Genomic DNA, 12,973 nt, shown 5'->3' with positions numbered 1-12,973 from the left:
TTTATTGAATATATCCGAACTCATAGAGCTTGACATACCCGTCTCAGCACAAAACAATAATAATAAAAAACCCTACAAACTATATTAACCAAAATGACATGAATTGCTGGGCTCCCAAACAGCATCATCTTTGTTAGATTGGTCCTAATAACAATCTATATCCATCTTAAGGATGATGCAGCGATTGAACTCAGAAGAGTGCCCACAGACATACATTTGAATAGGCATCTACTCCTATAAAATATATATGAAATTATGAAAGAGTTTACAGCATTCCGAACTACATATATATATATATATATATATATATATATATATATATATATATATATATATATATATATATATATATATATATATATATATATATATATATATATATATATATATATATATATAAAAGAAGGCGAATAGTGCGGCCAACTAGATCAAGAATTTCGCTGGAAAAGTACAAAATCTGAGATTTATGTTTTTTTGTTTTTTTTTAACCCTGAAACTGGAATGCTAATCACTCTTTGGTGGTTGAGTGATATGGCCGGTTAGCTACATATGGAATTCTGGACGGTAAATCCGGCGACAGATTGGAAGAAACATCATGAAAGATATCAATCACTTCATCTTTGCCTCTGTGAAGAGAACATGTTTATTCACACGCGGGTCGTACTTACGAAACTCGAGTTTCTCTGTGATTCTCCGAGGATTCTTTCGCTTAACGTAAAAAAATCCAGTTCCTGCAGCCGAAACCAGCCTGATGAAAATTGATCCACCCTTGGCTTTTCCCATCTATGTCTAGCAAAATAAAGCGAAGAAAAACCAAGTCACCAAATAAGCTTTAGCCTCAGGCGATATTTTATCTGTTCATCATAGCAGAATAAGACATTGGTAGTGAGTTCTTACTACTTCAATATTTGGAAATAAACTAGCAGTCCTAAAATTATCAAAACGGAATTAAAATGGAAGATATAATGATTGAGACATCCGCATCGAAAATTCTTGCAAGAAAACAACAATCATGGGTGTTATGAAGGGATAAAAAAAACAAAGCAGCAGCATGGGAAAGGCAAAATCATTTCACATTGTGTAAATGATTCGGCAATTAAAGAATTGTTCTTAGAAATTGCTTCAGAAATAAATAAATAAATTTATGACTATTCTTATGATTGCTTGAAGCATCCATCCAATATTCGTGCTATCCAACCGACACCTTTTGTCATTGGGGATCAGTAGTGAGGGAATCGACACCAAACAAATGGTTCCTTCACGGTAAATTGATTTCATCTTCTTGTGCTGCCACTATAGTTGCAGGAATTGGTACATGTAAATAGTAGTGCATCAAAAATTAAATATCTCAGTCGATTCTCACAATCAGTGGAAAGTAAATGTTTCGATTTACAATCTGTAGGGATGTCACCAAGAGCTAACAGATGAAAAAGAGCATCCAAAGTATCTAATTGAAAATTTTATATGACAGAACAGTTTGTTGTCATTTAGGCAGAGACCTCAAAGATGTGGGAATCAAGACAGGAAGACTACGATGTGATGCTACACGTGAAGGGTGGATGAATCTGAAAAATAAACATAGTTCTCTACGAATTGAATTTGACACAAACGAGACAAGCAGCATACTGGATCCTTCTGCTTCATTCTGCATGACTCTTACGATACAAAACCCAGTTTGGCCTCAGATATATTAACCGTACATAAATAGATTCAGATTATTAGTTATAGAACTACAATTTGAATACATCAATGTTTAATGTATGTTAGATGGCCATAAAATGTACACCAGTAGTAGTTGTCTGACAAAATGGCAATATTGTTTAGCTGATTAGCTGACTGCAAGTGTGGTCCAAATAAATGCAGCTCAACTTATAGCTCTGCCTTTTCCTTGATAGGAGGGGGCAACATATTGATTATTTTGACTCCCTAGTCACATCCTATGCAAATGTCAACTTTTGCATATTATCATCTAGTAAGGCTTCGAGAATTAAATCAAGGCTACCACCTACTAATCATCTCTTAGTCTCCACTCCTATACAGGGTAAAATCTGTCTTTTAAGTGCAATAAACTAACAATTGTTTGAAAAGATAATCCATGAATTACCAATTATTCAAGATATCAAGAATCACCAACTTAATTAAATTTTTTTAGAGGGTGGGCCTTGGCACACAATGGTAAGATTGCTCCATAGTGATCTAGGTGTCACAAATTCAAAACACAGAAATAGTCTCTCCGTATGCAGGGGTAAGGCTTCATACATTTGACCCCAAACCCACAGTGGCAGGAGCCCCGTGCTCTAGGACGGCCTTTCACACATGTGATCCAAGTTAAGCAGTCAAGATCATGGATATGAAACCTAATTGTAACTTCAACTCAATAATTTCAGGATTCACCCCTTTTGACAAGATAGATCTCCTATCGATAGATTTTATCATTTTGCATACCAATCTTTTAAATCCCAGTGGGATAGGGGTCATCTCGGACATCCTGTCACATTCTTGTGAGAAAACAAGACTGGGACAAAGGTGGGACTCTAAAACTCATCCATGCAGGTAAGAAGAGGAAGAGAAAAGAAAGAAGGGAAGGAAAGAAGAAGAAAAGGAAAAAAAGGAAGGAAAGAATAAGAAAAGGAATGAAGAAAGGAAAGAAGGTGGAAGAAAAAGAAAGAAAAGAAAGAAGAAAGAAAGGAAACAACGAAGAAGACAAAAGGAAATAAAGAAAGGAAGAAAAGAATGAAGAAAAAGGAAAGAATGAAGGAAGGAACAAAGAAGAAAAGAAAGGAAGCAAGGAAGATGGGAGAAACAAAAGAAAGACAAAAAAAAAAACAAAGGAAAAGGAAGGGGAGAGAGACGAAGAGTACCTATCGGGATGGGATGGGACAGTGGGGCATCTCGTTCTATAGAGAAACGAGGACACCCCATCCTATGGGATTTAAAACCTAGCTATGTACAAAGTCTCATCTACAACATTTGCAAGGAATAGCGATTGTGAAAATCAACTTCATAGCATTTCATCTCTCTAGGGAACAATGTATCAAACTAGGACCAACACCCACATTGGTAGAGTTTCAATCATTGTTAAAGTTACATATAAAAGGGCAATCTAGCACACAAGGCTCCTACCATTACGCGTCTGGGATGAGTCACATATACAGAGCCTTACCCTGCATGAGGCGAGGTTGTTTCCATGTTTCAAACTTATGAACTCCGAGTCACAATGGAGCAACCTTACTGTTGCTCTATGGCTCATCCTCTATGGTTCAATGTTACATCTAAAACCCTAAAACCAAAAACCAAAAACCAAATGTTTTAGTTTCAGCCAGAACCTGATATAGAAAAGTGGTGCTGGTTTTGGAGTTCTGGCTGAAAGTAATCCTTGGGGCTAACTTTTGATATCCAATTGGATATATTTGTCATTAATCTAATTGTGTGTATAGCTTTAACATTCGGTTGGAAAAGGGGAGTAACATGTGAAAATCCTTTATTTCTTTAAGATATCGGAAGCATGTTCTCTATAGTCAGTTTACAAGTCTCCAAAACAATTGAAATGATGTGATAATCCAAAAAGATTCAAATGAAAATTAAAGTTTTTAATGCAGCTTGCATATTCTAGGTTTAAACTTCACAGTCATTTCTATTATTATAGTTAAATACAAATGATAAATTACACTCTAAACATAGATTTTGAACATTTTATTAAAAACTTATTTTTTTTGTTCCAGAATAAATCAACTGAAAGTTACATCTAAAGGTTCTAAAGGATGTGGCATATCTGAAATGATGTGAAATTTAATAATTTTTAATGATACTGAAAGTTCCTTCACTTTAGTTGACAATTTTTAACTTTTATTTAATTTCAAAAAAAAAAACAGCTGAAACTAGAGTAGAATCACCAAGACTGAAACTATCTGGTCTGGTCAAAATCAGAACCAAGTATTTAAACCTTGCTGTTCAAGCAAAGAATCTGTTGACCCAGAACCCTTTAAATTAAAGCAACATTCAGAATATTGATGAGCCCAAAAGCATCAAATACCTGTTCAGAGAGAGAATTCCTTAATTCAAGGGCTCCAAATGATATGACTCACATTGTAAGAATTCATGCGGATGTGTGTTTAGTCCCACATCGGCTATGCACTGAGTATATCTTGGAATTTATATAGGGCCAAAGAGCCCAAATAGCACCTTTTGGCTAGCCTTGTTGGATGAGATCATAGGTTGTTACAAATGGTATTAGAGTAGATTCGGCTCATAGCCTATTGGGCTAGAGGACACTGCAGCACAAGCCCATTGGGGCTAACCGTAGGCCGATTATGGTGCTTGTGATTAGATTTGAATAGATTTGAACCTTTATCCTGGCAATGATGCCAAGGTTTAAACGGAGGGAGTATGTGAGGATCCATGCGGGCGTGTGTTTAGTCCCACATCGACTATGCATTGGGTAGATCTTGGAAACTTATATAGGGCCAAAGAACCCAAATAACATATCATGATCCTAAGTGATAATCGTAAGTGACAAGTTAGAGTATTGTCACATGTGAGCTCCAATTGATTAAAGCATTTTAAGTAATTAATAGGTTCCCACAAAAACATTATTAGATTTTAAAGGAACTCTAATATCTAAACCCTAGGCCATGGAATTTATTTGTCATGATGCACTGCTCCATAACAAAGATAACACTACACCATATAGATATTCCTCAAACATATTCCTGGTGCACAGAATAAATTGCTAAATCATGGACATTTGCACGTTGTAGATAACATTAATATGGTTGTGTTAGAGGAATCTCATTAACAAACTCATTATTACTTTTTTTATATATATCTCAAAGACTACTTTGATGCATCCCAAGCATAAAAAATGTCAATCACAACAAGTCTTCACCAATAAGAGTTTGAGATTTGGAGCATATGCAACTAAACATCTTGCATAGAAATAAGAAAATATAATCTCCGTATTCAGGATAGCACTGCACAGAGTTTATTTGAACAAAATGAAGGATGTTTCTATTTCCCACAAACCTTATGAACTCTAAGAATGCTATAAAGATGCATACAGTACTACATGTCATTTTATAAAAATCTTAGGATATACACACACATGTTACTTTAAAAATCAATCAGAAAATATATTTATAAAAAATGATTGCAAAATAATGTTCAGATTTTTCTTCTGCATCTACCATCTCATCTTTCTTTCTTTCTTTTTTTAAGTTCGTTTTTTGTGATTGTGAACATGATATATTTGCTGAAAAATAGCAGAAAAACAGAAAACAATGAAGATTAAGGGAATTCAGTTTAAAACTAATTCTCCTATCAGAAAATTATCAGTAGCAATATTTTGTAATCTTGAATCATCTCAAAATCTTTTCTGGATCCAGCATTTTACAATTAGCTTTTAGTTTTTGTCTGAGAATTTTTGTCCTTGTCTCCTCGAAGAATTCAACTAATCTCATCATCTTTGCTAATTTGGCTACTCTCAAGATTTATCTAATGCAACTCCAACCAGTACTTATGCTATGGTGTGAAAGCATCTTGAAATGAATATATTGTTTATGAAAGATACTTGTCCAACAGTGGGGCAAACAAATCCAAGAAGGGAGGGAGTTACAAATAGAAAGATGGCAGATTTCATTTTGCGAGACATAGAATCATGATTCATGCTCCTCGTGATTTCTGAAGTTTCAATTCTTCCATTTCCGAGCCTTAAATTTACAATTTAAAGCCCGAGACTGTAAGCATACATCATCATGATCTATCAGCAAGAACAAAGGTCAAAATTCTAATAATATGCTAATGCCAAATGAACAAACCGGGAAAAAAAAACAATCATGCCTATATGACTCTAACTTGGTATACAAGAACCAAAGCTGGAGATTTAGTTCTTATTTGCGAAGGATTCAAGCCGTCAAAACTGCAGGACGAGATTATATACAAAGAATTACGAAAATGCATGTACACAAGCACGCATGTTCTAGTAATAGCATTATAGAGATTTTGCTTGCAGGTACAACAAATCAGTATGCAAAACAAAAGATGAAAAATAATTTTTTTTTATCCAACAACAATTTATATAATTCCGCCCAAAACTTAAACCATCCGCCCAAAATTCCAACAAGAACAAAGGAGGAAGAAGAGAGAGAGAATCGTGATACCAAAAATTAAGGAAGCATACCTGATCTTGGCTAGGGTTTTACGAGTTCTACAACTTGCGATCCGCGGGCGCTTCTTCTAGGTAAAGGAGTCGACGGCGAGGTCCGGAGTTCTTGGGCGCGGCGCGGTTTATATTTAGGGCTTCCCTCGATTACTCTCTCGTTGGTGCCGGCCGGGGAGAGTTGGGCTCGAACCGGTCCCGATTCGTGCGGTTTACACTCTGGACCGGACCGGCACTGGGAGTTTATAAATGTCTCGGTCATGCTAGTCGTAGCTCCTCGGTTCCCTTCTATCTTCAAAACTCGATCAAAATTTTCCCATTTTAGCAATACCGTAATCAAAATTTCACCTATTTTGACAAATTTCTTTGCCAGAACAGAGAGACCGAATTCCTTTAAAATCTCTCCATGCAATTTGTCTCCTTCAAACAACCTCTCCCACGTATAAGGAGATTTATCCTTCTGTATTACATTATATTACCAATTAAAACGGCTATAACACTGTTGTTTGAACTTCATTTGACATCCTAATTAACAATTATCATGGCCTTCGATGTAGTCCCATATCGTTTTACCTACTGTTACCACCATGCCTAACCCTCGTCATCGTTGTTGCTATTATGGCATCATATAAATTATTTATATATTTATAAAATTAAATTTTAATTTTATATTAGCATTATTATTGTCGCCACCGCCATGTCATTGTTGTCGCCACCACCTATTGTTACAATAATCGCAACCATTAATGTTGCATTTGCCACCACTTGTTTATAATTTTCTACCTTCAGAATAAAAAATAACTATAACTAATATGTATGCTTTCAATTGTTAAAATATTAGAATGTAAAACTAAAAGTTTTTAATGATATATAACCTCATAGGCTTATAAATTTTCAAATTAATTTTAAAATTAAACAAAATTCATCATCAAATTACATCTAAAAAGTTTTACTATTTTTATTCTTAACTAAAGGAATACTTCCAGTCATAGATACTGAAAGACCAATCCAACAGCAAAGCAAGAGTGAAGATCAGACAATCGACTAAGAAGGTGTCTTGTTGATAGGACTTGAATCAATTGGCACCACTTCAATCGGAGATAGCATTTATATTGGAACACAAATGGTAGACAAAGTTGATAAAGTGTCTTTGGAAACCTTGTAAATTCCTTTTGTTGTAATAAATTCTAGTTCACCAATTTGATAGAAGCTAATATAATTGCATCAAAGAGAAAGTTGGAATGACAGCATATCCAAGCATGTCTATATATTTTTTTTTTCTTTATTTTTCTATATTATAAAATGGTACCGCCTCTTGCAACTCAAGGCAAGGAGTGGTGTTCAATTTGACAAGATATCAGCCCTCACTTTGACTATCGATTTACCGTCCTAGTTTCATGAGCCTTTAACTCAGTGGACAAGGGTTGCAATTTTCGTGTGAAAGACGGATTTACCTTTTCTTGCATGGATCCGCTGTTGGAGCATATAATAGTTGCTTTGAGATCTTTATAGATAGATGAATGAAAGAGTTCAAAGTACTCTGAGTAGCATTGTGGAAAAATTAAAAAAGTAACCGATATTGGTATATGGCACTCTCTACCTTGCCGTTGGTCCGGTAGCTGGAAGATCTCGTTCATGTTTGACATGGGACATGACCCACTATGGTTTTTTTAAGCAATGCACAAGCTTAAAGACTATCCGTGTCATAACTCAATAAAAAAATATCATAAGGTATTATTTGGATTTCTTAATTTTGTATAAGTATCCAAAATCTATCCAGCAAATAACCGATGTGAGACTAAACACACGCCCGCATTGGTCTTCACATACTCTCTCTGTTTAAGTTCTGACATTCTCGTCAGGCTAAGGATTCAAATTCATTCAAATCTAATCACAAATACCATGATTGGCTCATGGTCAGCTTCAATGGATCCGTGCTGCAGTGTCCCCTATTTCATATAGGTTATGGGCCGGATCCGCTCTAATACCATTTGTCACAATTCAGGATCTCACCCAAAATAGCTAGCCGGAAGGTATTATCTGGATTCCTTGATCCTGTATAAATATCTAAGATCTATCTAGCAAATAATCGATATGGGACTAGACACATGCCCACATCGGTCCTCACATGAAACATTTAAAAATGCTCATGGATGGGGGATTTTAATATCTCACATCCAAGAAACAAAAATTTCTTCCATCTCAACGGGTCCTTCTCATCAGTACTTGACAAAAAAAAAAAAAAAAGGGCATCGGATGCTATGCCGGTGATTTAGATGCAAATCTTGCATTTATTGGCATTTGCAAAGTAAGGGATAATTAAAGGAGGGGCTGTCCACAAGATAGCCTATTATCTATAGGACAAAAGTAAAAGGTTTAATTATGCCAAAAATCATGTTTAGGAGATTTTTATTTTCATCCTAAATTTCAATTCATTATAATTAGGCCACCTAACTTTTAAAACGTTGCAATTAGAAACTGGCTGATGGCACATCGGCATCCATTACGTGTCGCATGATGACACGTGACCATTTCTATCATAGCTATCGGATGAAAGGATGTAATTCCAATGTCCTAAAAGCCAGATGACCAGATTACAACGAATTGAAGTTCAGGATAAGAATGAAAACCTCCAAAAAGTTCAGGATTTTTGGAATAATTAAGCCAGAATAAAATTTAAAAAAAAAAGGTGGCGGATGAGGGAGAAGAGGGTGGGTATTAGCATTAGAAAAGTTTGTGAAGCTACAAATGTTGCAAACCATCTCTATCAATTGTATATCCCTCACATAACTCCCAGTCTCATAAAAACTTGCAGCAAGACCGATCGAATCATGATATAGCATCTGCTTCGAGTGCTTATGCTGAAGGTAGCGTCTAACCTCCATCAACCCATGGCTGTAGATATGGCCGAGCATCTGTGCACCTAAATTGGTGTTTTTGTTACCAACAATAGAGAGTATCTCTGAGTATGGATCATGTAGAGTTCTATATGGAACTCAAGAGGTCCGACCAAGTAGCCGTGACCATTTTTGTACATCATGACAATCTATGATCACATAAGCCCTCTCCCTGGGACTAGGCATGGTGCATTGCACGGAGCTGATGCACCAGCAGCCGTGATATGCATACTGGACTTCTCCAGTTCCAAACAAAGCTGAAGGCCCATGGCTAGCTTTCTTGGAAAATCAAATTTTGATCTGGGCGGACCACAATCCTTGATATTTGGAAATATGCAAAGTGGTGTACTTCTTTATTAAAAAAAGAAAAGAAAAGAGGAAATTAAACGAGAGAAAATATATCCTTTTCTAATAGAAGGAAAGAAGAGTTTGAGCGGGAGAATAGGAGAAATCTGAAAAGTTTTGAGCGAGCCGCAGACTGGGTGGCCTTATACGTGGCCAACCACTTTAGAGACACTCTTTGGGTTGGAGAAAGAGAGCTGCCTAGTACGCTTCCGGATATGTTGTCTTTGATCTTGTTAGATGTATCTGTACTAGAATTAAATGAATCACCTGTTTCAACAAAAAAAATTTAAAAAAAGAGAATGAGATTCCAAACAAACAGTTGCTGGCCAGGAGGGGGCTCGGGAGGCGGGGGCCGCCATGAGGGCTTCGCTGCGGCTCGCCTCCCCGGTCTCGCAGCTGGCGGAGGCCCGGCCACTCCACAGGCTGGCCGCGCGCCACGGGTGGCGTCGCAACGACCTGCGGAGGGGTCACCGATCACGGAAGGTGGCCGGCGTGGTGGCTGCCACCATGGGCAGCCACAGGCAACCTCTCAAAACAAAAAAGAAACTTGGGTGGCGGCGTTGAGAGGAAGAAGAAGATAGAAAGGGAGGGGGAGGGGGATGGGTGAGAGAGGAAGAGGCGGGATGAAGGGTTTTGGGAGAAAAAAGAGACTTTTAAATGGAGGTATTTTGGTAAAAAAAAGCTTTCCAACAAAGCTCAAAACAGCTTTTTCGGAAAGCTCCAAAATGGAGCTTCTTCCAAAAAACTGTTTTTAGCTTGTTAAAAAAGCTAAAACAGCTTTCCAAAATTTTTACCAAATACTATTTTTCATCCAAAAATACTTTTGAAGGGTCAGAAAGTGCTTTTTGATCCTCTAAAAGCTCCTCCAAATGGGGCCTTTATAAAGCGTTGTGGCAGAGGCTAATAGGTATCCAATCTTTCAACCTCCAATGCATCGAAATTCTTAGATGGAGGATTGGAGATGGCGGTCCATTGATGTTCTTCATGAGGCATGCTCTCAGCTCTTACACCTAATACTATTGACTTCGATAGACTTGAAAATATAGAGTGATGAACCTCTTCATAGTCAATGAAAGAAAATAGGATTATAACTCTATATATTAGATGGAGGATTGGAGATGGCAGGTCCATTGATATTCTCCATGAGGCATGCTCTCAGCTCTTACACCTAATACTATTGACTTCGATAGACTTGAAAATATGAGAGTGATGAACCTCTTCATAGTCAATGAAAGAAAATGGGATTATAACTCTATACCTCGAGTGTTTGGCGAGGACTCGACTAGAAGTATCTCTCCATGGCTATCCCCACATCGAGATGCCCGAACAAACTAAGATGGGAGGGAATGCTTTGCTCCAAAGTTGGAATCAAGGAATTGCACAAGCTGCTGTGGCCTACTTCCATGGTGCTTAAAGATATTGCTTGGATTTGGAAGCTGGGTATTCATCTTGGAGTAGCCCTCCTACTCTGAAAAGTAGCTTAGGATTGTCTCTTACGTTGATTTGTGTTGCACCATAAAAGAATGCACATCCCCTAACTGTCACTGCTGCCAATGCACTCGGTGGCCTTTGATAGCTAGGAAAAATTGAGCCTTTCCTACTGCAGTCCTTACATCCTCTATATATGGCGATCCACTTTACCTGGCAGCCTCCACTTCTTAGTTTCCTCAAGGTCAACTTTGATAGCAGCGTATTAAAAAATGGTGTTGTGTTTATCATCTGCAATCTCAAAGTTGGTGCAAGAAGGTGGATGTCATCTTTATGACAGTTCAACGCCTTTCGTGGAGCTAAGAAGAACTTGAAAAGACTTGGTTTATGCTATCACAATCCTCAAAGCCACAGCCCCCAACATTATACTGGAGGGAGACTCCAAAACCATAATTAGTTGGATCTATACCTAGGGTCATGTAACCGTGCCATCTTACAAGAAAAAAAAAAATCACCAAGCCTACAGACACTGATTTGGCAACTCCATAATCAACCGATCTTTCATGCGCGGCAACAAATCTACAAGTTACATCAATTCTCCCAAACAGCATGATAAGAGAACTGCTCATGTAAACGTATAATGGGAGCCGTATGGCACTACTCAACCTCTTCTTATTGGATATTGTGCATTATCTTGTGTCTAATGTTTTTCTTGGCTAGTAGAATTCTTGCTTCTATCCTTTCCACTTATTTGGGTTTGTTTCTTATGGGATAATGCTATCTTCAGCCATGGTATGAGGATGCGTAAGGCTATTGGCCTGCGGCATCAACAAATAGTCTTCAAGGAGGAAACCGTGGCGCCAACGAACAACGACGGATGGGCATCGAGAAAACGTAACTAAAATTGTTCCAAAACGAGGCGTCTCTCTCTCTCTCTCACGTCGTCCCCCCTTCCATTCTTCCCAGTCAAATTATTATTATTATTATTATTATTATTATTATTATTGCTGAAACGGATGTATCATACATAACATATACGAATACATTCAAAGAAATCAAAAAATAACAAGTTCCCGAAGGCACCGGGTGGTCCCCTCTTCTCCAGCCATAAAGTCTCATCAGAATAGTTAACCACATAGGAGGCTACCCAATTTGCTGCCCCGTTGGCCTCTCGATACACATGCTTGGCCTGCAGGTCCCAGCCAAATTGCTCGGTGGTGGTAGACAATCGCTAATTTGCATATGCTTGACGTCATTGGTGAGGTGGAGCGACAAGTCTTGGCAGGAAGAGGTGATGCAAGTTGACTACGTATATCGTCAGGTTTCATCGAGGAGAGGAGGTAAAGCGACAAAAACTTTATTCTCCATGGTTAAGCTAGTTGGTCCACTAAGTACCTCTCGCTTATGAAGGCCTCCTATAGCGAAACCACCACCAATTTGTAGTGAAAATCAGAAAATAAAATATCTAATAATTTTAAAAAAATATCTGATGTAGCATTCCATAAATAGTCCAATAACTACGCATGTCGCCATCCGCTCTACAGTACTATTAGTTTTTCGATAGGTACGTTTCACCTTATAAGATACCAAATTAGTCTGCATTCTTCAACAATCCTATCTTAGAGGATGGGAACTGGTCTCTGAAGTTACCACATGTCAACAATATTACGCGTCTTGGTACAGTTTCTATATCAGCTGCCATGTTTCTTTTATTGGTCCTATATGTCCCTTTAGTGCTTCATCCTTATTGTTATAATACAAACTCTTATTAGAAAAAAGTTTCATCTCTTCATTTCCACATATGAACATCCAATTTAACCCGTGCTACTTTTCCTCTTAGAAATTCAATTCAAGCTGAAAATCTTTGATTACGAAGCAAAACAATATGACCATTGAAATAAGCTCCAATTTGTATCTATTATTTTTTTATTTTTCCTTTTATTTTCTCAAGGAAAAGAGTAATTCTACCGCTATAACTTCAAGATTCATATATATTAGTTTCCCTATTATTGCCCTTTAATGGACAAATAAGATATAAAAATAATAAAAGAAATGCTTTCTCCTCCATTCTCAAACTTGACAACCCAGAACGTACTAGCTTTCGTAGAACGAAAACGCAGAATCCAACGACTTCTCCGCGAGTCGCAGC

The 12,973-nt window shown here is 37.4% G+C and overlaps 1 protein-coding gene across 3 annotated transcripts; it reads right to left on the bottom strand.

Annotated features, from left to right (window-relative positions):
• Window positions 1-397: 397 nt before the first annotated feature.
• On the bottom strand, window positions 398-6,351 carry LOC103715470 (uncharacterized). 3 transcript variants are annotated; one of them, XM_088718195.2, is made up of 2 exons: window positions 6,176-6,351; window positions 398-783 (listed from the first exon to the last, which is right to left on the bottom strand). In XM_088718195.2, the coding sequence occupies exon 2, from the start codon at window positions 781-783 to the stop codon at window positions 610-612; it is 174 nt and encodes a 57-aa protein (XP_088574321.1). In that variant the 5' UTR covers window positions 6,176-6,351; the 3' UTR covers window positions 398-609. The 3 variants fall into 3 exon arrangements, with proteins under 3 accessions (XP_088574321.1, XP_088574320.1, XP_088574319.1); XM_088718194.2 differs by having other exon boundaries at window positions 398-854; window positions 6,176-6,346; XM_088718193.2 differs by having other exon boundaries at window positions 398-789; window positions 6,176-6,340.
• Window positions 6,352-12,973: the final 6,622 nt, after the last annotated feature.

This window comes from Phoenix dactylifera, chromosome 3, assembly GCF_051530095.1.
Source record: "Phoenix dactylifera cultivar Ajwa chromosome 3, Ajwa_hap1_PhDact_Kaust_v1.1, whole genome shotgun sequence".
In the NCBI taxonomy this organism is placed as follows: Eukaryota; Viridiplantae; Streptophyta; class Magnoliopsida; order Arecales; family Arecaceae; genus Phoenix; species Phoenix dactylifera.
The sequence above is the reverse complement of the archived record's forward strand: the minus strand, read 5'-3'. Positions and strand labels throughout refer to the sequence as shown.

Bases quoted from the DNA above. Each gene is read 5' to 3' on its own strand.
- LOC103715470 (XM_088718195.2), bottom strand. From the start codon at position 783: ATGGGAAAAGCCAAGGGTGGATCAATTTTCATCAGGCTGGTTTCGGCT.